Here is a 26,388-nt window from a genome sequence, read left to right as displayed (position 1 = left end):
GGTGGCAGGCAGGCGGAGGGGTGGAAACGGACACTGAACTGATCTTAAAACACCGAAAGAACTGCGGAAGCCTGTAAAATCGGAAGCAGAACCAGGAAATTTCCGAGGAAGGGTCGGCCACTCGAACCCGAAAACGTTCACTTCTGATTTCGCTCCACAGATGCTGCCAGACCTGCTGAGCTTTTCCAGCAATTTCCGCTTTCGATTGCTGCCTGGAATGCCAATGCACTGTAACTTTGTCGTTCATTTGCCTCTCTAATCGCTGTTTTGTTTTTCTTTCTTCTTCTCCCCTTTGCATCCCTTTCTCTTTTACTCTCTCTCTCTCTCTCTGCACCCACCCCACCTCTTCGCCCTCACATCCCTCCCACGCTCTCAGGTTTCCATCTGGGGATAAACTGGGTAGCCGCCTCGCTGTGTGTAGCCGCGATGTGGTTAGGAGCGCTGTCTAGTGCCGAACGCGTGTGCCCGCGGACGTGCAGGTGCGACGGCAAGATCGCGTACTGCGAGTCCCAGGCTCTGCAGCAGATCCCGCGGAACATCTCCGCCGGCTCGCTCGGCCTGTCCCTCCGCTACAACAGCATCCGCTCGCTGCGAGCCCACCAGTTCTCCGGCCTCAACCAGCTCACCTGGCTCTACCTGGACCACAACTACGTGCACGCCGTGGACGCGGACGCCTTCCGCGGGATCCGGCGCCTCAAGGAGCTCATCCTGAGCTCCAACAAGATCACCCGGCTGCCCAACGCCACCTTCCACCCGGTGCCCAACCTCCGCAACCTGGACCTGTCCTACAACAAGATGCACTCTCTGCAGCCCCCCCAGTTCAAAGGGTTGCGGAAGTTACAGAGCCTCCACCTGAGGTCCAATTCTCTCAAGGCCATCCCGGTCAGGGTCTTCCAGGACTGCCGCAATCTGGAGTTTCTGGACCTGGGCTACAACCGCCTGAGGAGCCTGGCGCGCAACGTCTTCGCCGGCCTCATGAAGCTCACCGAGCTCCACCTGGAACACAACCAATTCTCCAAGGTCAACCTGGCTCACTTCCCACGCCTGGCCAGCTTGAGGACCCTCTACCTGCAGTGGAACCGGATCCGAGTTTTCAGCCAGGGCATTTCCTGGACCTGGAGCTCCTTGCAGAAGCTGGACTTGTCTGGCAACGAGATCCAGGCGGTGGCTCCCGGGGTCTTCCAGTGCGTGCCCAACCTGCACAGCCTGCACCTGGATTCCAACAAGCTGACCACCATCAGCCAGGAGACCCTGAGCTCATGGGCCTCGCTCACCACCATCAGCCTCTCCTCCAACATCTGGGAGTGCAACAGGAACATCTGCCCACTGGTCAACTGGCTCAAGGACTTCCAAGGCTACCGAGTGGAGAGTGCCATGATCTGCGCGGGGCCCAAGCCGCTGCAGGGCGAGAACGTCATGGAGGCTGTTGACCGTCACTCCATCTGCTCCGGGGCCTCACCGCTCGTCACCGGCAGGCCGCCCGGTACCCGGACAACGGTCCAGACGACCGCCCCGGCACCGACCAGCGCCATCGAGCTACCCCCACCTGCCGCCACCGCCAGCCACCCCACCAACGAATCGCTCCCAGAATCAGAGCAAGACTTGGAGCCCATCTCCCTGCACAAGATCATCGCGGGCAGCGTGGCCCTCTTCCTCTCGGTCACCATGATCTTGCTGGTCATCTATGTCTCCTGGAAGAGGTACCCGGCCAGCATGAAACAACTGCAGCAGCGGTCGCTGATGAGAAGGCGACGGAAGAAGAGGGAATGTGAGAGGCAGATTAATTCGCCCCTCCAGGAGTATTACGTGGACTATAAGCCGACTAACTCAGAAACCGTGGACGTACTGGTGAATGGAACAGCAGCGTGTACATACAGCAGACCTGTCTCAAGGGAATGTGAGGTACGAAGCATTTGTGCTCCTTTCACCACTTCTGTCCCTGGGGCTGGGGAGAAGGCAATGTTGTTTCTCCACTTTGTACAATGCCTGTTCTTTTTTTTTGCTGATTTGTTGCTGTTGAAGGTACAATGGGCCAGGTTGCCAATCTACGCTTGGCTCGTTCAAATGTATGTAGCACATGGCAAGGTCCAAATATCGTCTTTGTTCGGTTGGCAGTGTAGTGTCAGGGCAAGCAATTCAATAAACAGTTAGCGCTTGTGATTTCTGCACAACAGTCTTAACAGAATTGTACTAACCATTTTCTGCGGGTGGGCAATTGAGCAGTAATGATACACTAACCAATGAAAAGACTGTTTGGGATGTTATTTTCTACTCACTTGCTACAAATCCATCTCAGCCATTTTCCTAAAAAGTGGCCGCGGATCTTTTCATCCGACACATAGGTCACTGAAAACGTTGCTCCTGAAGAGATCACAGCAACATGGAAAACTGTAATGGCCCACAGTTAATGTCTTTCCCAAAGCCTTCCATGAAAAAGTTTCAGTTTTGACTGAGTTTACATACAGGCTAAATTAGCAGAGAATCCTACCACTCACTCCCTGCGTGGCTTCATCCCCTCTCCACTCGACCTATTCCTGGGAATATGTTCATGGTTTTCTTCAGACACATGTCCATCAATTAGTGGCCTACCTCGATCATTAGTCACGTATGATATACTACAGCAGTGGGCCACTCTAATGACATCGAAACAACAATTAGCAAAAGGAAACAATCTTATCCTTTTCATGCAGATCATTAACTTGCCAATTCTGCATCTGAAGGATTTTGCTTTAAAATAAGCAAGCAATTTGAGCAAATACATTTGTTCAGTTTCAGTGGGGTGAACTAAATTCATCAGTTCCATTCTGTTGTTTCATATATTTCTTATCTAGCGACAACTAGATCAGCCTTTCACAGATGCATTGCCCTGACACCTGCTCCAGGCTTGGCACTCAATTAATTCAGTGACAAGTTGCATCAATTTGTGAGGGAAATCATTGATTGGACATTGCATCTGCGTTCCTGTGTTGCTCCCGTATCAACTCATACGTTAGGGGTAAAATGAGCAGAACATTGCTGCCCCAGGGGCTTTGTGGCGCTACTTGGTTTTAACACAGATCAAAAGGTCGTGAGTTTAGTTCCATGGCTGATGAGAGCATGGTTGGTCTCAGTGAGAAGCGATAGCTATAGTTAGCCTGCCTGAGCTCAGAAGGGGAAGAAGTCAGAGAGTTACACAGCACGGAAACAGACCTTTCAATCCAAGCGATTAACAACCAGCCCACCCCCCGCCCCCACCTATCCGTACACCGCCACCCTCCCCTCACCACACCCCTGCCCCAATTCTGATGGCTGTCCAATGAACCTTCACACAGAACCACAGTTGAGGATGTTGAGTCCAGTGTAATCAAGTTTATTATGCAGTGTCCTCCACGGTTTAACAGCAATCAACTTGACTTGCATCCAGCATTCTCTCAAAAGAAGGATTTAGTGATCAGTTCACCTTCTCTTGGTGTTATCAGTGACCTGGCAGTAATGTGGGAACATCCCCAGCACTGGGACTGTAACAGCTCCTCGCAGTCACTCATTGGGAGTAATAGGTGTGGCTCTACCAGCATCATCCACATCAGAAATAAAAGGAAGCGATAAATCATCAGCTGAGGAAGGAATACTGACAAGTCAGAAGCTCAACCTCCTGACTTTTGCGTGGCACCCCCAGCACCTTTTAAACATGTCTGAAATAAACATACTAGGGAAGGTTCAAATGAAACATAAATGGCAGCTGAGACTGATTGGGTCAAATGGTTTGTGTCTGTCTTGTATAAAATGGGCCAAACGACACAAGGGGCTGAATGGCCTCCCTCGAAACTGTCACACTTCTGTGACTCGATCCACCCTCCTGAAGGAAATCACAGATAGGCAACAAATGTTTGCCTCACCGAAATACCCACAGCTTCCATCCATTGACTCCATCTACACTTCTTGCCGCCTCAGAAAGGCAGCCAACATCATCAACCCTCCCACCCCAGTTACATTCTCTTCCAACCTGTTCCATCAGGCAGAAGATATGGAAAGTTAAACACACGTGACAACAAGTTCAAGAACAGCTTCTTCCCTGCTGTTATGAGACTTCTGAACGGACCTCTCAAATTTCAAATCTAATGTCAATCTTGCTTTTTATGCACCTTCTTTGCAGCCATAACTTTGTATTCCTTGCTCTGTTCAATCACCCTATGATCTTTGTATGTCATGGTCTGCCTGTACTGCATGCAAAACCAAATTTTTCACTGTACTTAGGTACACGTGACAATAATAAATAAAATCAAATAACATTCCCAGAAAAGAATAAATCCAAGAAATCAGCACCTCCAGCAACCTCTAAGTATTACAGTCAAATATCAGGGAAGTTAATAGCATAGCCTTCTCACCCGAAGAAGAGGACATAATTTGGCAAATTATTTCATTTTTTAAAGTCTTTCATGGTATGTAATTGCTGCGAGCAAGGGCAGGCTTTAATACTTGTCCCTAATTACCCTACAGAATGTGGCATCACTGAGCTGCCCACCTGAATCTTTGCAGTCCATGTGGTGGAGATATACATTCCAGGAGTGAGCTCCATGTGGCAGTGCAGGAACAACAACACAGTTCCAAGTCAAAATAGGACGCGTGGCTTGGAGGAGAACTTGCAGGTGGTGGTGTTCCCACACACCTGATGCCCCTTGTGGTCCGAGACAACAAGGTGCAGAGCTGGATGAACACAGCAGGCCACGCAGCATCATAGGAGCAGGAAGGCTGACGTTTCGGGCCTAGACCCTTCATGAAGGGTCCAGGCCCGAAACGTCAGCCTTCCTGCTCCTATGATGCTGCGTGGCCTGCTGTGTTCATCCAGCTCTGCACCTTGTTGTCTCGGATTCTCCAGCATCTGCAGTTCCTACTATCTCTGCCCCTTGTGGTCCATCCAGTTTCATTCATTTTCTTGACATTTCAAAAGCAATACCATACAGTGAGTGGCTGGCAGTATAATTTCACAGACCATAAAAGAGCCAACTGCAATGTTGTGGTTGTGCAGACACATATAAGCCAGACCAAGCAAGGATGGCAGAATTCTTCCCCGAGAGGACACAAGACTGTAAGACCATGAGAAATAGGAACAGGTGTAGTCTGCTTAACCCTTCAAGCCTGCTCCGCTATTCAATAGGATGGTAGCAGTTTTAACATTCTTCTCAGCTACTGTATTGTCCTTTCCCCATGACCTGTGGTTCCCCTACCGATCAACAATCTATCGATCTATCTCAGCCCAAAATAAAATTTCCTTAAAATTTTTTGATTCACGTGTGTGGGTTTCGCTAGCTCGGGCAGCATTCATTGCCAATTTCCTCATAGCCCTTGAGAAGGTAATGATGAGCTGTCTTCTTGAATTGCCATGGTCCATGTGGTTCGGTCCACTCATTGTGGCGTTAGTGAGTGATTTTGACTGAGCGAGGTAGTTCGAAATCAGGATGGTGTACAACTTGGAGAGGAACTTGCAGACAGTGGTGTTGCTATGTATCTGCTGCCCTTGTCCTTCCAGATGGTTAATGTCATGGGATTGGAAAGTGCCATCAAAAGAATGGTGATGAGTTGTTGCAGTGCATCCTTTAGATGGTGTACACTACTGCCACTATGTATTGGCAGTGCAGGGAGCGTATGTTCAAGCTGGTGGTTGGGTGCCAATCAAGCAGGCTGCTCTGTAAAACTTCTTGAGTATCATTGGAGCCGCACTCATTCAGGAAAATGGAGTGAGTATTTCCATCATACTCCTTCCTTGTGACTGGCACATGTCTGGCAGGCTTTAGGGAGGCAGGAGGTATGTCACATACTGCATAATTATGACCTCCAGAACTTGTAGCCACAGTATTGATGTAAATGGTCAAGTTTAATTTCTAGTCAAGGGTAACCCTCAGGGACTCAGAAGCTTTCAAGTCAAGAGCAACTCAGTTACCTGGGAAAGCTGTTGAAGTAGGCAGTATCAGAGGGGTCAACGGCAATTCTTTCTTTTAGTCGAAGGATGTTAGATGGGCTAAGATTTGTTGCCAATTCCTGATAGACATCCGGCTCAGGTTGTGATTGGTTGTGGATCCTGAGTAAGTTGCTTGACCGTTTCAGAGGGCATGAAGTCAGCCTTCAGATACAAATTAATTGCCTATTAACCAGGCCAGGTCATGTAATCTACTCTTTGCCCAAAGGCTATTTCCATATATTCTGTAAGGGATGGGATTGAAGGCTGAGGTAAGGAGGTCGTTCGACCCATCATAAATAATGGACTTGTGTGTCCCATTTACAAGTGTTTGAGGACTCTTCCTAAAATGGCAATGAAATTAAGTTAAAAATAACCAATTATAATCTAAAATTTGTTCAGTCGTAAGGCTGGTGAATATTCTGTGCTTTGTGCTTACTACAGTGAATCAACTGGACAAATATTTATTTTGCTAATACATACATTCCTTCATAAAGAAAATGTGGGTGATCATTTAAACAATGTCTGGCTATATTGGCTTCATCAATGTGAGCTCAGCAAAAACTTTGAATTCAAGAACATCAAATATATTTCAGGCATTATAGCTGAAAATGGGTGAAGAACTTTACAGAAAGATGGTTATTTCCTACTCTGAAAGGGAAAATGCCTATAATTTACAAGCATTCGCCAATCAAATATTATTCCCACTTTGAACTCTATATGTTCCGAGTTAATCACTTTCCCTTTTGGAGAAACTGAGAAATAGCTTTAGAAGGACAACTATCACAATGTCATTGCTGTAGCTCAAACTCACAATCACACACCAGCTAATTCCTCACCAATGCCATCGGACAACATACTGTTAGCGAAAATTTACAGAGAACTTCTGACATTTGCCATCAGGAAACATGTTCAACCTGTCATTTTCCACTCAGCTGCTCAAAGCTTCCAGAAGGAGGCACAATTTTGATCACTAATTCCATGGCAAATCGTGAATTGGAAAACTGGGTGTACATGGAGTGGTACACAACAGAAGTTCCCACAAACTATCTTAAGTTACTTGCTATTAGCCAGACAGGAATGCAGGTGCTAAAATTGGCTTTTCAATTGCCAGGGTCAAATAAGCCATGGTGCCTCCTTGTGTATTTACAGTCCTTTATTGAAAGGCTGATGACTCCAGATCCTAGCTGAAATACAGACACAGCTACGATCCTACCATGGCAGAACAACCGATCAGCATCATTTGTTTCAGCTCACTCACGAAGAATGAACACCTGGGTGAAATGATCAGGAATCAGTGAATTATACGTCAGCCAGACTCAAAAAAAATGGACTGAGATAAGGAGAGGAAAGGCCGTAGATAATTCTGCCAAGAAAAAATCAAAGTTGAAATGTTAGCAATGAGGCATTCCAACAAGTCATGTTTATTCAGTGCTTTGGTGATGCTTAACCCAGTTGCAACTGCATCCCCATTAATATGCTGTTTAAATATTGAACTCCTTGGTTAATTTATATTGTTTCCTACTATATTATGCTGTTTCAGGATAAGCTGCATCAGAATCACCAAAGCTGGGAGTAATTTTACATTTTAAACCTTTATTTGTATATATTATTTCTTGTGTTTATACAAAAGGCTCTTGTGACTGAACACAATCCATGCTCCCGCATAAAATGGTCTTTAACAAGCTAGCGTTTTTTTTCCCCAAACTGAATATCTTTGTTGCTGCAAATGGGCTTTCTGTTGTTAGTATGCTAAGGTTCCTCTCTACCAAGCCGCACACGAGATTGCTTCCTGATTATTCAATCAGGAAGAAGCGACATGCAAATAGAAAGAAAAGTACCTTTGAAAAGGCCTACGGGGGTCTCACTATGAGCAGAGGAGTACTTATGAAAGGGGCAGAAATGAATTGTTCAGTGCTCAATTAGCTGAAGGATGGTGGGCCGCACATCACAATTGTGTTGTCCCCTTTGGACAACTCAGCAAGGATTATCTAGTGACAATGTAGTGAGAGATTTTCCTGTTGGGCTTAAGAACACACATATTTACCATGCTCCTGGGTCGTCATGTTAGGTGGCTACAAACCAAAAAAATGATACTTTGTCCAACGAAACAATGCCAACACCAGTTCCCCCTCCCCACCTGCCCCTGCAAACCCACTTCAGTACCCCCAGCCCTGACCCAATCAAAACCTGTTTCCTTCACAGAATAGCTCAATTTCTGTGGTACAGAATGAGGCCCTTCAGCCCATCGTGACTGGTTGTCCAAAAAAAGCCTTTTGACTCACTGCCAATCTCCTTACCAGCTTATCGAAGCCTTTTGGGATGGAAATCCTAATTTGAGACTGATCAATTTTTGAGGGAGGGCTTTTGTGGCTGGACATAACTTTAATGGAATCTCCCCAGGATGGGAAAGGGAAGGGTGGACGGAAATTTATCTTTGAAGATTCATCTGAGATTCCGTGAACCAAAGGAAGTGTGAATAAAGACCACTCTGAAACTGATTGTGGTAAGTTTGAAAATTAGGTTCAATTTTTCCTCATGTTTCTTCCATTGTCTCCCTGTTGCAAGCTTTTATGAATTGGTTCAAAAAAATTGACTGGCATTTTGGGATTTCATTGACAAGTTTCATTATTCTGCTTAAAGGTTTTTTTTTCCAGGCTGGAAAAAGCAGCAACAAAAACAGAAACTGCTGGAAAATCTCAGCAGGTCTGGCAGTATCTGTGTTTTTTTCCAGCAATTTCTATATTTATTACTGATTTCCAGCGTCCGCAGTTCTTTATTTTGAGAAAAAGCACCATCTATTTCCAACCTAGTGGCTCAGAATAGGGTGTTTAGTTCTGAGATAAGAAACATTTTTGTTCCCTAAACCTTCACAAGATGTTGATGTCATTGGCAGGGCCAGCATTTGATGCACATCCCGAATTGCCCCTCACCGTGAGGAGAAACCACTGTTAAGAGTTAATTACATTGCTGCGTTTTTGGAATCACATGTAGGCCAGACGAGGTAAGGATGGCACATTTGACTCCCTAAACTGACATAAATGAGACTTAGCGACTGGTGATGGTAGTTTCATGGTCACCATAGAATTTCATAGAATCCCCACAGCACGGAACCAGGCCATTCAGCCCATTAAGTCCATAATGACCCTCCAAAGACCATCTCACCCAGACCTCAAACAATCCCTGTGATTGGGCAATTTTGTTGGTTGGCCGTATCCAAGCAGGTTACTCCACCATTTGGCAGCTCCACAGGAGATAGGTCACTGTAATACCAAGCGTGGAAATCTCGTGTCAGAAGCGTAAATGCTGCTACTGGTAAAACAATAGAGAGTCAAGAAGATTGTCAGGAAGTAAAACTCAACTTTTTTGGTTCTGAATAAAAGGAGACACAAAGTCAAAGCTTTTCCTCGTGTACTCATCAGGACTGAATTGCAAGATAACCAGCCAAGCGAGGCAGCAAGTTTTCTTGTGCTTCAATCTTCATGAGTGCAAGAAGAAAGTTGCGTCTTTGCGTCTTCACATCTCCTTTATTGTCTCACGTTATCCCAGCTGTCACCAGACAACGTCTCGATGGGGTCAATCTGTGTGGTCAGCTTGCCACCCTCCAGGGGTGGGTGTTCCTCAATCGAAGGCCGTCCGTCCCTGACTGAGGGACTCAATATCACGTCTGGGGATGTCTGTTGGGAGCCACCTTTGTTTCTGTACCCTCAACTCAAGAAACGCCTGCCCATGAATCAGGTTGGTCAATTAGTCCTGGGTTTTCTGGGCACCTGTGGTTCTGATGGCACTCTTCAAGCAGCAACTAACTGCCCCCTTGACAGCATTGCTGAATGTAAGAGCCACTGACCTCTACTGGGTTGGCAGTTTGAGCTGGGAGGGGTATCTGACCCTGTGTTATTAATTCCAGGGAAAGACCCGCCATTCACCTCATCAGTGCCTGACTGATGTGTGGTTCAGTGGGCCTTCCGTGGAAGATGTGGAGTAATGGGTTAATTACATCTTGACTCTTAGATTAGCTGTTAAGTATGTACATCGGTGTTATATCAGAGTGATGACATGGAGTCTGCAGGATCCCATCCAATGTCCTTTCTTACTATGCCTTGTAGACAGATATGTTTGATAAACTTTTATAAATGCTTATGTTGACTTCACCTTTTCTGAATGAGAGGCAGGCTCAGGTCTCTCACCAGATCTCCTAGTTAGGTCCCGGGCATGTCAACAAGATTACACCCAGTGATCTTCCTGATCACCTTGAAGAGATGCACCTCTTAAAAAGTGGTGGAAGTGTCCCTGGGCATTCACCAAGTTAGGTGCTGATGATGTGGGAGGCAGCGGCAGCATAGTGGTAACATCACTAGACAAGTAATCCAAGGTTAGGCAACTGTTAGGGGGACATGACCGTGGCAGATGGTGAAATCTCAGTTTTCAAGAAGGAGTTTGATATAGATCTTACGGCCCAAGGAATCAAAGGGGATGCGACAAAAGCAGGAACGGGACACTGAATTGGAAGATCAGCTATTATGATGTTAAACGGCAGAACAGGCTCAAAGGGCCAAATGGATTTCTGCAGATCCTATTTCCAGTGTTTCCGTGATCAGTTAGCCTCCTGACCCTCATGAGCTGAATCACTTGGGCTGGTCAAAGTGAGTAGTACCCGTGAAATTGGGCCCTGACTGGCAATGATTAGGGGAAACCAAATGCAGCCTTGGTTCCCAATAACTGTTCAACAAACACTGTGGCCATGTGTGCATGTTGATAAAAGATAAAGGAAGGCATGCTTTTATAGTTAGCATTTCAAATCTCATGTTCAAACAAAACATTTTAGATGAAATGAAATTATTTTGAAGAGTAGCTATCAATCCGTTGAGACCCACACATGGTAAGATGAAGCACAAAATGTAACAGTACTGTTTCCGCAGTGAGCCAATCACTGCTTGACAGATGGAGGATAAAGGCAGAGAAAATTTGAGGTCGCTGAATAATGCACAAAGTAGAACTGAAATCAGAGTTTTGGCTCAGCAAGTACTTTTCATCTGCAAAAGTAAATGACTGAACAAGTCTCATTTGGTATGCTTGTGAGATAGGCTGTTTTCACTTCCCATTACTATTTTCCCATAAATGTAATCAACTAAATCTATTTTAGTCAGGCAATCCATCCCCCCTCAGTTAATGGAAGCAAAGAGACATGGTACATTCAGAAGGACCCATGGACAATCTTGTATCAATGTATTCTGACAAATAACTTAATTTTTTATGTCACTTACCCAATGGGATTTTATTTCCATTTCTATATATTAAATGGGTGCTCAGAACATATAGAGCTGATTGTTCAATGTCTTTACTCATTAACTCTTCTCATTTCTGATATATTGTTTATGCTTCCCACTATCATATACCCAAGGACTGTTATTCTTTCCAATATACACAGGAGCTGTTGTTCTGCATAATGTACACCAGGGCTTGTATTCTGTACAATATACACAGTGGTTCTTATTCTATACAATATACACTAGGGCTGTTATTCTATACAATACACACAGGGATTGCTGTTCTTCATAGTATAGACAGAGACTTGTTCTTTATAGCATGCAAAGGGGTCGTTTTTCTTTCTCGAATTCCAGGGACAGTTATTCTCTTTAACATACAAAGTGGACTTATTCCCCAATATATACAGAGACTGCTGTTTGTTCATAATTTGCACAGGAACGTGTTGTGAAATGAAACTGTTTATCTCTGATATTGAATCATTCTGTGTAGCAGCAATTCCATGTGATCAGATCAGGAGCTGGCCCTGCATTTCTCTCTGCAGTAAACACCTCGCACACTATCAACAGAAAATGACAAAATGAGAGAAAAAAAAAACAAGCAGATTATGATCTCCAATCATCTTCAAGCTTCAGAATAGTAAATATCCATCAGCAACCGCTTTTCAAACAGGAAAGGAACTTGTTGTTGATGGCATTGACAACAGATCGACTAGCCCCGTGAGTCTTATTTGCTCTTGGCATTGATGAACCGACTGCAGCTTCCTCACTCGGATTTTAAATGAGGGCAGCAGGTGCAATTTGAACATTGCAGCAGTAGATGTTTCTCGTCCAGCCTTCACTTCTACCTGGAGACCTCGATACTGATGAAGGCGACGGTTCTGTCACTTGCAGTTGCAGCATCTTTTAAAAAATACTGTGTGACTACTGCATAGCGACCCTATGACCTTTCGCCCCATTGCTATTGTGGATTGGTGGCTACTTATCAATAGAGCCAGACCCACAAGATCATTTGCCCACATGACATCCACATAGCCTCATTTTTGTTTTTAATATTCTTTCTTGAGATGTGGGCATCATTGGCTGGGCCAGCATTTATTACCCATGGCTAGCTGCCATTGAGTCATAGTCATACAGCACGGAAACAGACCCCTCGGTCCAACCAGTCCATCCCAAACATAATCCCAAACTAAGCTAGTCTCACCTGCCTGCGCTTGGCCCATATCGCGTGCCCCCCCCCCCAAATATTTCCTATTCATGTACTCATCCAAATATCTTTTGAACACTGTAACTGTGCATCCACCACTTCCTCTGGAAGTTCATTCCACACATGAACCACACTGTGTGTGAACAAAATTGTCCCCATGACTTTTTTAAACCCTTCTCCTCTCACATTGAAAATATGTCCATTGTCTTGAAATCCCCCACCCGAGGGAAAAGGCATCTGCTATTCACCTTATCTATACTCATCATGATTTTAGAAACCACCATAACGTAACCCCTCAACCTCCCAGGCTCCAGTGAAATAAAAAATCCCAGCCTATTCAGCCTCTCCTTTTAATTTAAACCCTCCATTACTGGCAACATCCTGGTAAATCTCTTCTAAACCCTCTTCAATCTTAATAATATCCTCCCTCTAATAGGGTAATCAGAACTGGACACAGTACTCCAAACAGGCCTCACCAACGTCCTGTCCAACCTCAACATTATGTCCCAATTCCTATACTCAAAGGTCTGAGCAATGAAGGCAAGCGTGCTGAATGCCTTCTTAACCACCCTGTCTACATACGTCACAAACTTCAAACAATTGAAGAAGGTGGTGGTGAGTTGCTGATGTGTTGTCCTGTGACAGATTTCTTCTGTCTTATGCCACATACAGGAATAGCACTCAGCCATTCAGCCTCTTGAGACTCCTCGATTCAATTCAATTTTGACCGATCTATACCTCAAGCACAATTAATTGCTGCATGAACCTATTTCAAAGAAGACTCAAAACATTAGCTCTGTTTCTCTATACACAGATGCTGCCAAACCTGCTGGGTTTCTCCAGCACTGAGTGTTTTTATCCCAGATTCCCAGAGTGGGGGAGTCCAAACTAGAGGCTTTGAGGTGAGAGAGGAAAGATTTAAAAGGGACCTGAGCGGCAACATTTTCATGTAGAGGGTGGTGCGTGTATGGAATGAGCTGCCAGAGGAGGTGGGTACAACATTTAAAAGGCATCTGGCTGGATGGATAGGAAGAGTTTAGAGGGGCATGGGACAAATGCTGGCAAATGCGACTAAATTAATGTCGGATATCTGGTCGGCATGGAAAAGTTGGAACGAAAGGTTCGTTTCTGTGCAGTGTAACTCTGACTCTACAACCTCTGGTATATACAGTGCTTTGCTTTCCAGCAGCCAACCAAGAATCTTTATATTCCACACTCTAACTTTCCAAGAGTCCCTCCATCCTTTGACGTCTTCCCACAGCATTTTCTTTGACCAAGTGCTTCCTGTATTGCACCTCAAATGACCTTTAGCTCTAATTGTACCTTTCCTGGGAAACAGCCTCTGTATTTAACTTTCAAATGCACCGAATGTTGTAAACGTCCCGATCAATCACCCCTCGATCATATGTCCTCAACATACATTCCACCACTTCATATCTCTACCTTATAAAAACAGAAAGAACTGCGGATGCTGTAAATCAGAAACAAAAACAGAAGTTGCCGGAAAATCTCAGCAGTTCTGAGGAAGGGTCACCGGACCTGGAAAATTAACTCTGATTTCTCTTCACAGATGCTGCCAGACCTGCTGAGTTTTCAAGCAACTTCTGCTTTTATATCTTTACCTCAGCTGGGTTTTTAATGGATCAATGTAAAGAATCCGCTGACCAGTGAAGAGAAAATTAGATAAACATGTAAAGATGGTGGGCTCTTGTGGTGCAGTGGTAGTGTGCTTACCTCTGAGCCAGGAGGTCCAGGTTCAAGTCCCACCTGCTCCAGAGTATATCTGAACAGGTTGATTGGCAAATGTGGCATTCCCATTTGATTTACAAAAGAATGCTAGGAAAAGGATTAGACTGTTTAGCTTGTGTTTGAATGACACATTGAACATCTCTGGAAGCTGATGACCCCTGGCTTCAGAAGGGGACAGGCCAACTAAACAGATTACCCCTGCCATCTGTGCACTTGCTGGATCTGCAACGGGACACTGACAAGGTAAAGTTGTCACAGCCTTACAAGACCAGAGGGCTGCTCTCTCATTAACCTGAGGGTCACCACACCTGAGGTGAGGAGAAGAGGGTCAGAAGGAGAACCCTTCACTGTAATCTCAGCAGGTGCAGAGATTTGAACCCACACTGCTGTCCTCTCTCTGCATTGCAAAACAGCTGACAAGCTGACCGAGCTAAATTGACCCCCTTGGGACGTTGACCATCGGTTGTGCCTAACTCCTGGCTTTTTCCTCACTCCTGAAGGAGATGTGCGCATGAGCAACAAAAAAAGGGAACCGCAGGAAAGGGACATCAGACTCAGTCTGCCACTCGCTCAACCATCCACAAGCCTTGAGCAGCAGTATCTCTGAGAGAAAACAGAGAAATATGAAACTCCAGTCAAGTCTAACAAAAATAAAAATCCTGGGCCATTTTTCTCCAATTCCCTCAGGAAATCAAGCAAGCTCTTGGAGATTGTGGTTCCCCGTGACTCAGCATAACCGTGACTAAATATAAACCACCACCTACCTCTTCCCCTCATCACCAACCCTTCCACCACCCACCCATCTTAAAAACACAGCATGTTCACTTATAAAAACTGTAGGAAATTGATACTCGTTATGTCTTGGGGAAATTTCCTCCAGATGCTGATGCATTTCTGAAAGCAAATCATTCCTGACATTGAGTTGCATTCGGTTCTGAAGAATTTTTTTCTCTCAATCAGACATCATTCTTATTTGCCCGAAGTACTTTGGAAGACACATCTCACAAAATCAAATCCATTTGTAAAACTCCAACCAAGACCTCACCAGTGCCCAATTAATAAACCATGATTCTAGCAGCCTTTTTTTTGGTTTTGAAGGACTTGAAAATATTCCATTATTCTGGGTAACTTCCCTTGCAAGGTTGTCAGGATCTTTGATACCCTTCCTCATGTTTGTGGATCAACACTGGACACACACCTATGTCCCAAAATCCCTGTGTAGCTGAAGAATAACTTCATGGAGTCATTGAATCATAGAGCACGGACACAGACCCTTCAGTTCAACTAGTTCATGCCAACCATAATCCTAAAATAAACTAGTCCCACCTGTCTGCCCTTGGCCCATATCTCGACAAACACTTCCTATTCACTTACTTATCCAAATGTCTTTTAAACATTGTAACTGTACCCATATCCACCACTTCCTCTGGAAATTCGTTCCATACAAGAACTACTCTCTGTGTAAAAAAAATTTGCCCCTTGTGTCTTCTTTAAATCTTTCTCCTCTCACGTTAAAAATATGTCCCGTAATTTTGAAATCCGGCACCTGAGGGAAAAGACACCTGTTGTTCACCTTATATTTTGTAAACCTCCATAACGTCACCCCTCAACCTCCTAAGCTCCAGTGGAAAAAGGTCTTAGCTTATCCAGCCTCTTCTTATAAATCAAACTCTCCATTCCTGGCAACTTCCTGGTAAAACGAGATAACAAGGTGTAGAGCTGGATGAACATAACAGACCAAGCAGCATCAGAGGAGCAGGAAAGCTGACATTTCGGGTCTAGACCTTACTAGAACAACTTACGTGCCACCAAATTCAGTCTCACAGGTTTATAGTTCCCAGGCTTCTCCTTACAACTCTTCCTAAACAAGGGCCAAACATTAGCGACTCTCCAGTCATCCAGCACCTCACCTGTAGTTATAGATGACACAAATATTTCTGCAAGGGGTCTCACAATTTCCTCCCTGACTTCCAACAATGTCCTGAGATACATTAGATTTAGTCCCGGAGATTTATTCACCTTTATATTTTATAAGACCTCCAGCACTTCCTCTTCTGAACTGTTTTCAAAACATCAATATTTATTTCCCTGAGTTCTCTGGCCTCCACTTCTTTCTCCACAGTAAAAACTGATGCAAAATATTCATTTAATATCTCTCAGTCTCCTGAGGTTCAACACAAAGACACCCTCATTGATCTCTTAACAGGTCCTACTCTCTTTCTATTTGATATCTGGCTCTTAATGTATTTGTAGAGTCTCTTTGGATTATCCTTAACCATATTTGCCAAACCTACCTTATTCCCCTAATCTGTTTATACTGTTCAACAAATTCATTTGAACCCACTTGTCTTTACCTAATGGGGGTTTCCTCTTATTCTTGACTAGAACATCAATATCTTTATTCATCCAGTGTTCTCTAATCCAACCAGCCTTACCTTTCACTCCAACGTAATGACTCTGAACTCTCGTTATCACACCTTTGAAAGCCTCCCTCTTACAAGACGTCCCTTTACCTGCATACAATCTACTCCAATCAACTTTTGAAAGTTCTTGTCTCATATCGTTAAAATTTGCCTTCCTCCAAATTAAAAACTTCAATTTTTATGGAAGGCCTATCCTTTTCCACAACTATTTTAAAACAAATAGAATTATGATTATTAGACCCAAAGCCTTCCCCTACCATCACTTCAGTCACTTGCTCTGCCTTACTACGCAAGAGAAGGTCAACTTTTGGTCCTTCTCTCAAAGGAACATTTACATATTGATAAAGAAAATTTTCTTGAACACATTTAACATATTTAGCAACTTTTACAAATTTAACTTAACAAATTAATATTCAATTTGTCCCCAATGATCCTGGTACATTATGCTCCAAAAACTCCAAATGCTTCTGCGTCTTTTGCAACTGAGCAACTGCTATCCCCCAAAGTCTCTTTCTGTGCATCAAAACCTCTGCTTAAAATAGCAAATGTAACCTTGATCTACTATCAAGACTATCAAATGTTGTGTGAAGTATTTAAAGGAACAAATTTAAACCGTAACAAGTGAAATGCACACCCAGCTTCTGGAAGGGATGGTGGTTTGTTGTACACCAACACAGGACCTCAGAAGGGAGCAAGTAAATCACCCAATGAGTAACAACAACACCCACTAGCACCCAATCTGCAATTCACATGACGCCCTTTCACTCAACAAATAGAGAATCTTAACCTTTACAGAGTTAAAAAAACACCACAGAAGGGAACTCTGACATTCAATCTCAACAGAGACATACAAGCACAAAACACGCACTAGATCGAACAAAGAGTGATTCAGCTAAGATTGAAGACTGGTGTGATGTTGCAGATCTGCGATCAGTGACTGGTGATTGATGAGTAGCTGTTTCAGGTGTTGCCCCTGTTAGCTCTTTCTTTGGAGGCTGTGGACATTTCAGAAGGCTACAGGGAACCTGTGTTTCAGGACAGACCTGGATGTTCGAGGTTTACCCTGATAGGTGGCCCCAATTGCAGAAATCAACTTTCTCCAATTTCTCTACGAGGATGAAGTTTCAAGTTCTGCATTCCTCACTGAGTACCTCTGTGTGGTATACAGAGACACTGAACTTTTCAATACTAAATATCATCCACTGCATTTCTAATACTTTTAATGACATCTCATGCACACATCATGCAACTAGCTGATCACAATCAGCCTGAAATCCACTAATTTGTTGTGAATGTTCTTGTGCTATCTGAAATTTCTAAATGGAGAGGCGATAAGGGGAGGTTGGATAAACTTGGATCGTTTTTGCTAGACCATCAGAGGCAGAGCGGCGACCTGATAGAAGTATATAAAATTATGATAGGCATGGATAGAGTGGATAGTCAGGGTTTCCCACAGTCAAATACTAGGGTGCATGGGTTTAGGGTGAGCGGGGGAAAGTTTAAAGGACATGTGCGAGGAAAAGTTTTTATACAGAGGATGGCAGGTTCCTGACAGATGACGTGGGAGAAGCAATTATGATAGCAATGTTTGAGAGGCATTTAGACAGACACATGAACAGGGCAGAGAACAGAAGGATGCGTAATATGTGCAGGCAGATGGGATTAGTTTGGAATGGCCTAATGGTCAGGTCAGATACAACAGGCTGAATGGCCTGTTCCTGTGCTGTACTGTGCTATGTTCTCTTCTGATGGAGCCTTTTCCAAACTCATTATTGTAAACACAGAACAGCGATAAGGCCTGAGTAAAACATTCAGCCAGAATAAGGGATTACAGCAATTCCTTTACAAGAAATTACAGGAATTCCTTTGGATCAACAATGAGAGAATTCCGTCATTTGCAGATTTATTAATGGTGAACTGAATGCAGTCGGAGATGACAACGAGAACACATGGTGATGCTTTGCTGTGGAGGACCATCCACCATGAACTTTCTAAATCTCTTTCCTCCTCTTGTTATAACTTGGCTTCACATCCTCAACCCTTTTCATATCTTTCTTGCTTTAGTACGTCATGTGCATTCCATAGTCCCTACACACTCAGTGCAGCAACTATTTGTCTATTTTTCTTAAGAAGTTCGAGGTGATATGAACATCTATCATTTGATCTCCCAGAGGCTAGCAGAACCTGCAAGTCTTCAGGCTTCAAGCAAAGCACAGAAAGTAGCCAATTACAGTTGTACCACAGACAGGTTGGTCTCCCAGGCATGCATAAACTGTGTGAAACTTCAGAATTAAGCAGAATCAATGTGCTGTTTAACCTCACGAGCAGACTGTTGGTGATCTATGTGAAAACTGCACCTTTGCAAGCTTTTAAGCTCAGGGGCTTAATACAAAATGGATTCCTCACTTGCCCACAATTTGCAAACACAGCTATTTGAGGAACTATACTCAGAATCAGACCCCAATCATGTCCAATTCCATTATGCTTAATTTCAATGTGCTTCCTCTCTAATGTGACTACAAAATCCCATCCAATATCATTTTTCTTAACAGCCACTCCTGTGGTACTGAATCAAATATTATTTTGGAAGTCAAAACATCAACAGGATTATGTTTATAATCTACTTTCACCACTTCCCTAAAGAAGACCATCAAACTGAACTGACAGAACCAATGTTTCCTGAAGTCAGGTTGGGTGTCTCTAAAAATGTGCCCAAATTCTCATCACATTTACAGCTGTCTTCATACCAGAATTATAGTCTCATAATTCGAGTGTCATGGGAAGCATGGTCACTCAGTGGTGAGCACTGCTGGGAGACAGTCTCTGTGGAGTTTGCCCAGTCTCCCTGTGTCTGTGTGGGTTTCCTCTGGGGGCTCTGGTTTCCTCCCACAGTCCAGAGACATGCAGGTTAATTATACTGGCCACGCTAAATTGCCCATTGTATCCAGGCATATGCAGGCTAGGTGGAATAATCATGGGAAATGCAGGGTTACAGGGATAGGGTCAGTGATAGGGTCTGGTGGGATACTCTTCAGCAGATTGGTGTGGACTTGATGAGCTAAATGGCCTGTTTCCACACTGTAGGAATTCTATGATTCTATAATTTCCAGAACCTGAGTATTTACCTTCCATAATTATGGGATCTTGCGAGCCATCTCTGATCTCCTGAAACAATCAAACTGCTGAATGCATGGTTTAATGGTTGAAGTCCAACTTGCACTGTCTCTCCAAAGGCTTCTGGCAAAGGTATCAGATTCTGCAGCATAACCAGTTTTCAATTCACCCGTTTTAGCTAAAACCCACTTGCATTTCTTTGAAGGAAGCAATTTTTGCCACAATTTAACTCTGGAGCCGAGACAATGTTGGCCGAAATGTACGTGCCACCCCAAGATATATAACAGGACGATGGGGTTGAGGAAATTATCAGCCATGATTGAATGGCGGAGCAGACTAAATGGGCTGAATGGCCTAATTTCTGCTCCTATGTCTTATGGCCTTATGGTCTTATCGTGGAAATAGATGTTGCCAATGAAATCAGTCACTATCTCTATATTATCAGCAGGACTCAATCGTCCCATCAACTAAAATTTAACAAAACTATGGGGGTCCAATGGGCATAAGTAGGCACCAACATGGAGATCAGGTATCATCTCTGAAATCATAAATCTTTCCCAATGAGGGCAGGAATACAACCACTGATATTATTGATGAATAATTGAACCTTGTGTCTCCCTGAACTCGGCTGACCAGACTGGAGCAGTTCGTAGATGGAAAGCTGGCATCCTAAGTGTTAATGGTACTGTGCTGTCCTGCAGCTTTTCATGCATCCCAAGATTCTCGATCCCGACTGAAGCAGATGTTGGAACAAGGCTTAGACAAATTCCATTCTCCAAGTAGATATTTCAGCAACTTCCTTGTGATCCAACAATAATCCCTGTCAATACAATGTCCTCTTTTGTAAATTAAGTTGTGCTAATTCCATTGTGCTCCAATCTGCCTTGACTGAATACTACATTGAGTCGCAGCTTCAGTTCCAATCCACCTGCTTTTGTGCTATGGGACATGCTAATTACACTTCCTCTCAATGTGCCGGCCTCTAATTTTGTGTGTGTAAAACCGGTACAGTGAGTTTCATCATTTTCTTATGGGATTCACCCACCCCATATCGGTGCTTAGATTCTGTGAAGTGAAATTCTGCCACAATCAGAACTATCCCCTAAAGAAGGGTCGAGGCCTGAAACGTCAGCCTTCCTGCTCCTCTGATGCTGCTTGGCCTGCTGTGTTCATCCAGCTCTACACCTTGTTATCCCCTGTGGGGGTCTGGTCTCAGTATGAACTGGGGGTCTGGTCTCAGTATGAATTGGGGGTCTACTCTCAGCATGAACTGCCATAGCCTTGTCCCTCCCATGAGAATTACTTGCCAACATTACTCTCTATATTCTGAAAATATGGAAGATATAGTAAGGAAAATATGGACGACTTGCATCTTTAAAGCACCTTTAATAAGCACTGGGGATTCCAATAAGTGTTTAACTGCCAGTGAAGTGCTATCACCGTTGTAATTAGGAAATGTGACAGCCAGTTTATGCACAGCAAGGTCTCACAAACAGCAAAGAAATAAAAAAAAACTGCAGATCCTGTAACTGTTGACTACATGATATGTTTTTAGTGGCATTTAGTGAATAAGAATAATTCCTGACCAGAACACCAGGCAGCCCCCATACCTCCTCCCTCACCCCCATCCCAGGCCCCAAGAAGACTTTCCACATCAAGCAGATGTTCACCTGCACATCTGCCAACGTGGTATACTGCATCCGCCGTACCCGGTGTGGCCTCCTCTACATCGGGGAAACCAAGCGGAGACTCGGGGACCGCTTTGCAGAACACCTACGCTCGGTTCGCAATAAACAACTGCACCTCCCAGTCGCGAACCATTTCAACTCCCCCTCCCATTCCTCAGACGACATGTCCATCCTGGGCCTCCTGCAGTGCCACAACGATGCCACCCGAAGGTTGCAGGAACAGCAACTCATATTCCGCTTGGGAACCCTGCAGCCTAATGGTATCAATGTGGATTTCACAACCTTCAAAATCTCCCCTCCCCCCACCGCATCCCAAAACCAGCCCAGCTCGTCCCCGCCTCCCTAACCTGTTCTTCCTCCCACCTATCCCCTCCTCCCACCTCAAGCCCTACCCCCATCTCCTACCTACTAACCTCATCCCGCCCCCTTGACCTGTCCGTCCTCCCTGGACTGACCTATCCCCTCCCTAACTCCCCACCTACACTCACCTTTACTGGCTCCATCCCCGCCTCTTCGACCTGTCTGTTTCCTCTCCACCTATCTTCTCCTCTATCCATCTTCTATCCGCCTCCCCCTCTCTCCCTATTTATTTCAGAACCCCCTTCCCCTCCCCCATTTCTGATGAAGGGTCTAGGCCCGAAACGTCAGCCTTTCTGCTCCTATGATGCTGCTTGGCCTGCTGTGTTCATCCAGCTCTGCACCTTGTGGTCGAGGATCCTCCCTGCTCTTGCTCAAAATATTGGCTTCAGATTGCTTCCATCCACCAGGCCTTGAGTTTCACATCTCATTCAAAAGTCAGTATCTTTGACAGTACAGCACCCACTCAGTACTATCATAGAACATTAGCAGAGATTTCTGTGTTCTGGTCCCAAGAGTGCAAGTTGAAAAGAGAACCTCCTCCCCAACAAAACCATAGGTGATATTCTAACTCAATAACACCATTCCTTCGCAGAAATTCATTTTGTCCAGAAAGTTCTCTTCAGTTATTTGCAACCCCAATTAAAAAGTCAATAACAATCCCCAAAGTTTCAGGAACAGATGATCAGCTTTGTCCATCTCTTTTCATAAGCTGCTATAAATTGTTTTTTTTCCCTGTAAACACCGTCAAGGCAAGTTGTGCCACAGCAGAATTCCCTTTCAGATTCTGATGTTCAAATCGCTACAGTGCCTTAATCAATCTTTTAAACCCTCCATTTGTTTAGAATCGCATTGTTCTATTACAGCTGGTCACACCTTCAGCTATTGCAACTTTCATCCAGAACTTAATCTCAATGCCTAATTTTTATGACATCCATCACTGTCTCCCAAAGTCCCAGAGATCCTTCTCTGGTTCACACAATCTTTTCCTCCTAATGTCTCTTTGTTTCATGACTATCTACTGGTCAGTTTCCAAACTGGAGATACAGGGACATCTGTCACTCCTAAATCAGCCACCTAAGCTTTCAACTCATCCCCATCCCTGGACTGCAAGCCAAGGTGAAGTCAGTGATAAAGGGAAACTGTTACCAGTCTACCTGGGGAATTGCTGGTTAGTTGCATTGCCCATTGCAGCATGAACCTGTGCCTTCTGAACTCCCTTGCCCTATCGCTGCTCTGAAACTCAGTTTGTCTCAGCATTCCTGAAATAAGGAATGAGACAGATATACAGTCAGATTCCTGCTCCTTTGATCTGACTTACTGATTGTCACATGTACCTACGTACAGTGAAAAGCTTTGTTTACGAGCAGTACAGACAAATCATTTTTTTCTCTCTATTCATTTGTGGGATGTGGGCCAGCATTTCTTGCCCATCCCTAGTTGCCCTTGAGAACGTAGTGGTGAGCTGCATTCTTGAACCGCTGCAGTCCTCCTGCTGTGGATTGACCCACAATGCTATGAGGGAGGGAATTCCAGGATTTTGACCCAGCGACAGTGAAGGAACGGCGATATATATCCAAGTCAGGATGGGGAGTAGCTTGGAGGGGAACTTGGACATGGTGGTGTTCCCATAGTAAATCATAGTAAGCAAGGACATACAGATCATGGGGAGATCAAAATTTAGACAGAGACATACGGGTTATGTCATGCAGGACATGAGCAAGGCAAGATCAACATTAGCAAGATCAGCATTATTTGAAGTTAGAGAGTCTACTCATCAGTCTAATAACGGCCGGGAAGAAGCTGTTCCTGAACCTGCTGGTGCGTGTGTTCAGGCATCTGTATCTTCTGCCTGACAAAAGAGGTTATAGGAGATCATTACCGGGGTGCGATGGGTCTTTGATGATGTTGGCAGCTTTTCCGCACAGCGAGCCATGTAAATGGAGTCCATGGATGGAAGGTTATCAATAAGGGCTGACCACCGCACCTACCCCAGCCTTTGACGAAGAAACATGGCCTTCGATATAATGTCTCAGGGTCAAAATACCTTTAAGACACATGCTCATGATAACATTGCTGTATTAGAGCATATGACCTGAGGGTATAAAAGTTCCAGACACCATCTTTCTTGAAGCATGACGCAGTATGGCAGGCATGCTCTTGCACTGTTAATCAAATAGCCTAATACTAGCCCAGACACTGGTGTGTCTCTAAATGTAATAATTGTAGATAACAGCAAGCAGTAATAGAAATCTGGTGGATCCTCAAACGCTCCACATTATCCACACTCAGTTGCTTATGTTACAAGGGATAACTTAGGCATTGCCACATCAGCTAAAGTATCTGAATGGAGGAAAGACCCAAATAAAAACCCAACCCACTTGCTTTATGCTCACTGTTTTGGCTAATGTATGAAAAGTGCACATTCAGGGCAGCATGTAAGTGGTACCTGTGGAACCACATGGTGGAAGCAATGATGAGAGGAGGTATCGATCAGTCAGGGAATCAAGGGTTACAGGGAAAGGGCAGGAAAGTGGACGTGAGGAATGTCAGATCAGCCATGATCCAACTGAATGGAGGAGAAGGCTTCAGGGGCCCAACGGCCTACTCCTCTGTCTTATTTATTTTGGTCTTCTGGTATTGGATAATGTAGAACAGCCTTGCATGCCCATGTCAATAACAGGAAGCCAATCTGCCATGCAACTTAATTGGAAGTGGATGTTAACAACAATTTGAAGACTGTTTGCAGAATTCCTGAGCCAGTGGTTTTCTTGTCTGAAGCTCCAAGTCTATTCAGGCACATGATTTTCTTTGACAAAAGTTTGAAAAATCAAGGTTGGAGGGTAGCAGTGAAAAACGTTAAAAAGTTAAAGTTGAAAAGAGGCAGAATCTTTCCACCTAAAGGGGTGATCAAACAGGGGACTGAAGCAATGAAGACAAAACACAGGCTCACAAGACAAATGTATGCATTTCTGAAAAATTAAAAGAGGAATTTAACAACAAGATTGTCAAATGGGAATTGGCCTTCCAGAGGTGTTAAACTCGATAACTCTCATGGCCCCTCACATTTTGAACAATTCTTTTCTCATTAAACCACAGGACTTGTATGTGACAGACTGGAATAGCTAATTTCCAATCCTGTACATTCCCATCCACTGAAGGATTTGTGCTTGTAATTTTTTTTTAGAGAAATACTGCTTATGCCTGGAATTTCAGTCAAATTGAAGCACAGCAATCACAGCTGTATACATTTCTAAAGTGGACAGAGATGTGCATGTGTGAAAAAAGGTGGTTTTAATGCAAGATCCTTCATCTGCTCCTGGGTTGAATTAAAGAAAGGCTGCACTTATAAAGCTTGCTGTCCTGTCTCCCAGAAACATCCCCAAATGTTTTGCAATGGATCGTTTTTATAGTGTATTGATCATTTTATGGGCAGATATGCTGCAGACAGCAAAACACTACAAGCCACAATGTGAAGCATCATGATTTGATATGGGTCTCTTTGAGGGGCACTGGTCACTGAACTGAGGCCATGGGAACGCATCCTGCTTTCCTTCATGTCCAAGCTTGGGATACTTACTGTCCCGTCCAAAATGTCACATCAGGCAAGGACAGAACGTCTGATTTAAGTGCCACTCTGAGAAAACTGTACCTCCAATAAAGCAGAAGACTGACACTGTATGCGCAATTCCATTAAGACATTAGCTCCACTCAGCAGGAATATTGACTACATTCTGTACAAACAGGCAAACAAGAATTCTTCCCTCAGTTCTTTATTGCCTGTAAATTGGAGAAATCCAATTTATTGAGAAAGCAACATGTTAAAAGAATGTTGTTACTGTGCAGCAGGCATGACTGGGGACCTATGTGAATGGAGAACCAATACACTGCAGTTATATTTGGTAACTGTCAGCCCCTGACATCTGACAAATTGCACTTTCCTGTCTTACAGAACACGTATGGTTGACATCCTGTGCTCCTCTCCAATCAGGATGAGATAAGGTTGCACCCATTATTCTACAATGAGAACTGCAATTCCACATAAGTAGTTCTTTAAAAGCTTTCATCATATAGGCAGGCTAAGGCATCAGTAACACAAAATAAAACATGCTTTCCATTCTCACTGCCTGTCTCATTTGGGACGCCAGCCGGCCTTTAAGTAATCGCTAAAAAAAAGGTTTTAATTAATTTGAATGCTACACATTTGGAGAATCATCACAGTCCTTCATGATTAAAACCTTACAGGAGATCGCCCACCTTGCAAAAGTCAAAAACAAGCAAAAGCAATTATTGTACTAAAAAGTAATTTGCTGAAGGTCATGCCACTATCTATAGAAGTAATCTGTTCAGTTGGTACATTGCTTTGTGAAACACCACCGGGATAGACCTTTCCTAATGGCTTGTAGCGTGCAGGCACTACCCAGCACCGTACTGAACAATATGGAGCGTTCTCCAGAGTATCTGTTGACAGTAGCATTGTCAATCATTGAGTTTGTTGGTGGGGGAGGATAGATGGCTGGACTTACAGTCTAACTGTTCAGCAAACAGGGTCTGTATGGAATGGGACCCTGGCCAATCTCGCCTCTGAGAACTCTAAAGCAATGGTTCCCCACACAAACATGCTGATTTCTCTTTCAAAATCCAGTGAATGGAT

The 26,388-nt window shown here is 44.2% G+C and overlaps 1 protein-coding gene across 3 annotated transcripts in view; it reads left to right on the top strand.

Moving 5' to 3' along the window:
- The window catches only part of LOC109936484 (leucine-rich repeat transmembrane neuronal protein 4-like), a 175,044-nt gene that overhangs the window by 468 nt on the left and 148,188 nt on the right, over positions 1-26,388 (top strand). For 2 of the 3 annotated variants that reach the window (XM_048618433.1, XM_048618434.1), the window contains exon 2: positions 377-1,902. In XM_048618433.1, the coding sequence (XP_048474390.1) occupies positions 377-1,902 (1,526 nt within the window). Of the gene's footprint in view, positions 1-376; positions 2,207-26,388 lie in introns of those variants that run through there. The other variant, XM_048618432.1, reaches the window with a different exon arrangement.

The sequence above is a fragment of the Rhincodon typus genome, chromosome 40 (genome assembly GCF_021869965.1).
Source record: "Rhincodon typus isolate 14 chromosome 40, sRhiTyp1.1, whole genome shotgun sequence".
In the NCBI taxonomy this organism is placed as follows: domain Eukaryota; kingdom Metazoa; phylum Chordata; class Chondrichthyes; order Orectolobiformes; family Rhincodontidae; genus Rhincodon; species Rhincodon typus.
The sequence above is the reverse complement of the archived record's forward strand: the minus strand, read 5'-3'. Positions and strand labels throughout refer to the sequence as shown.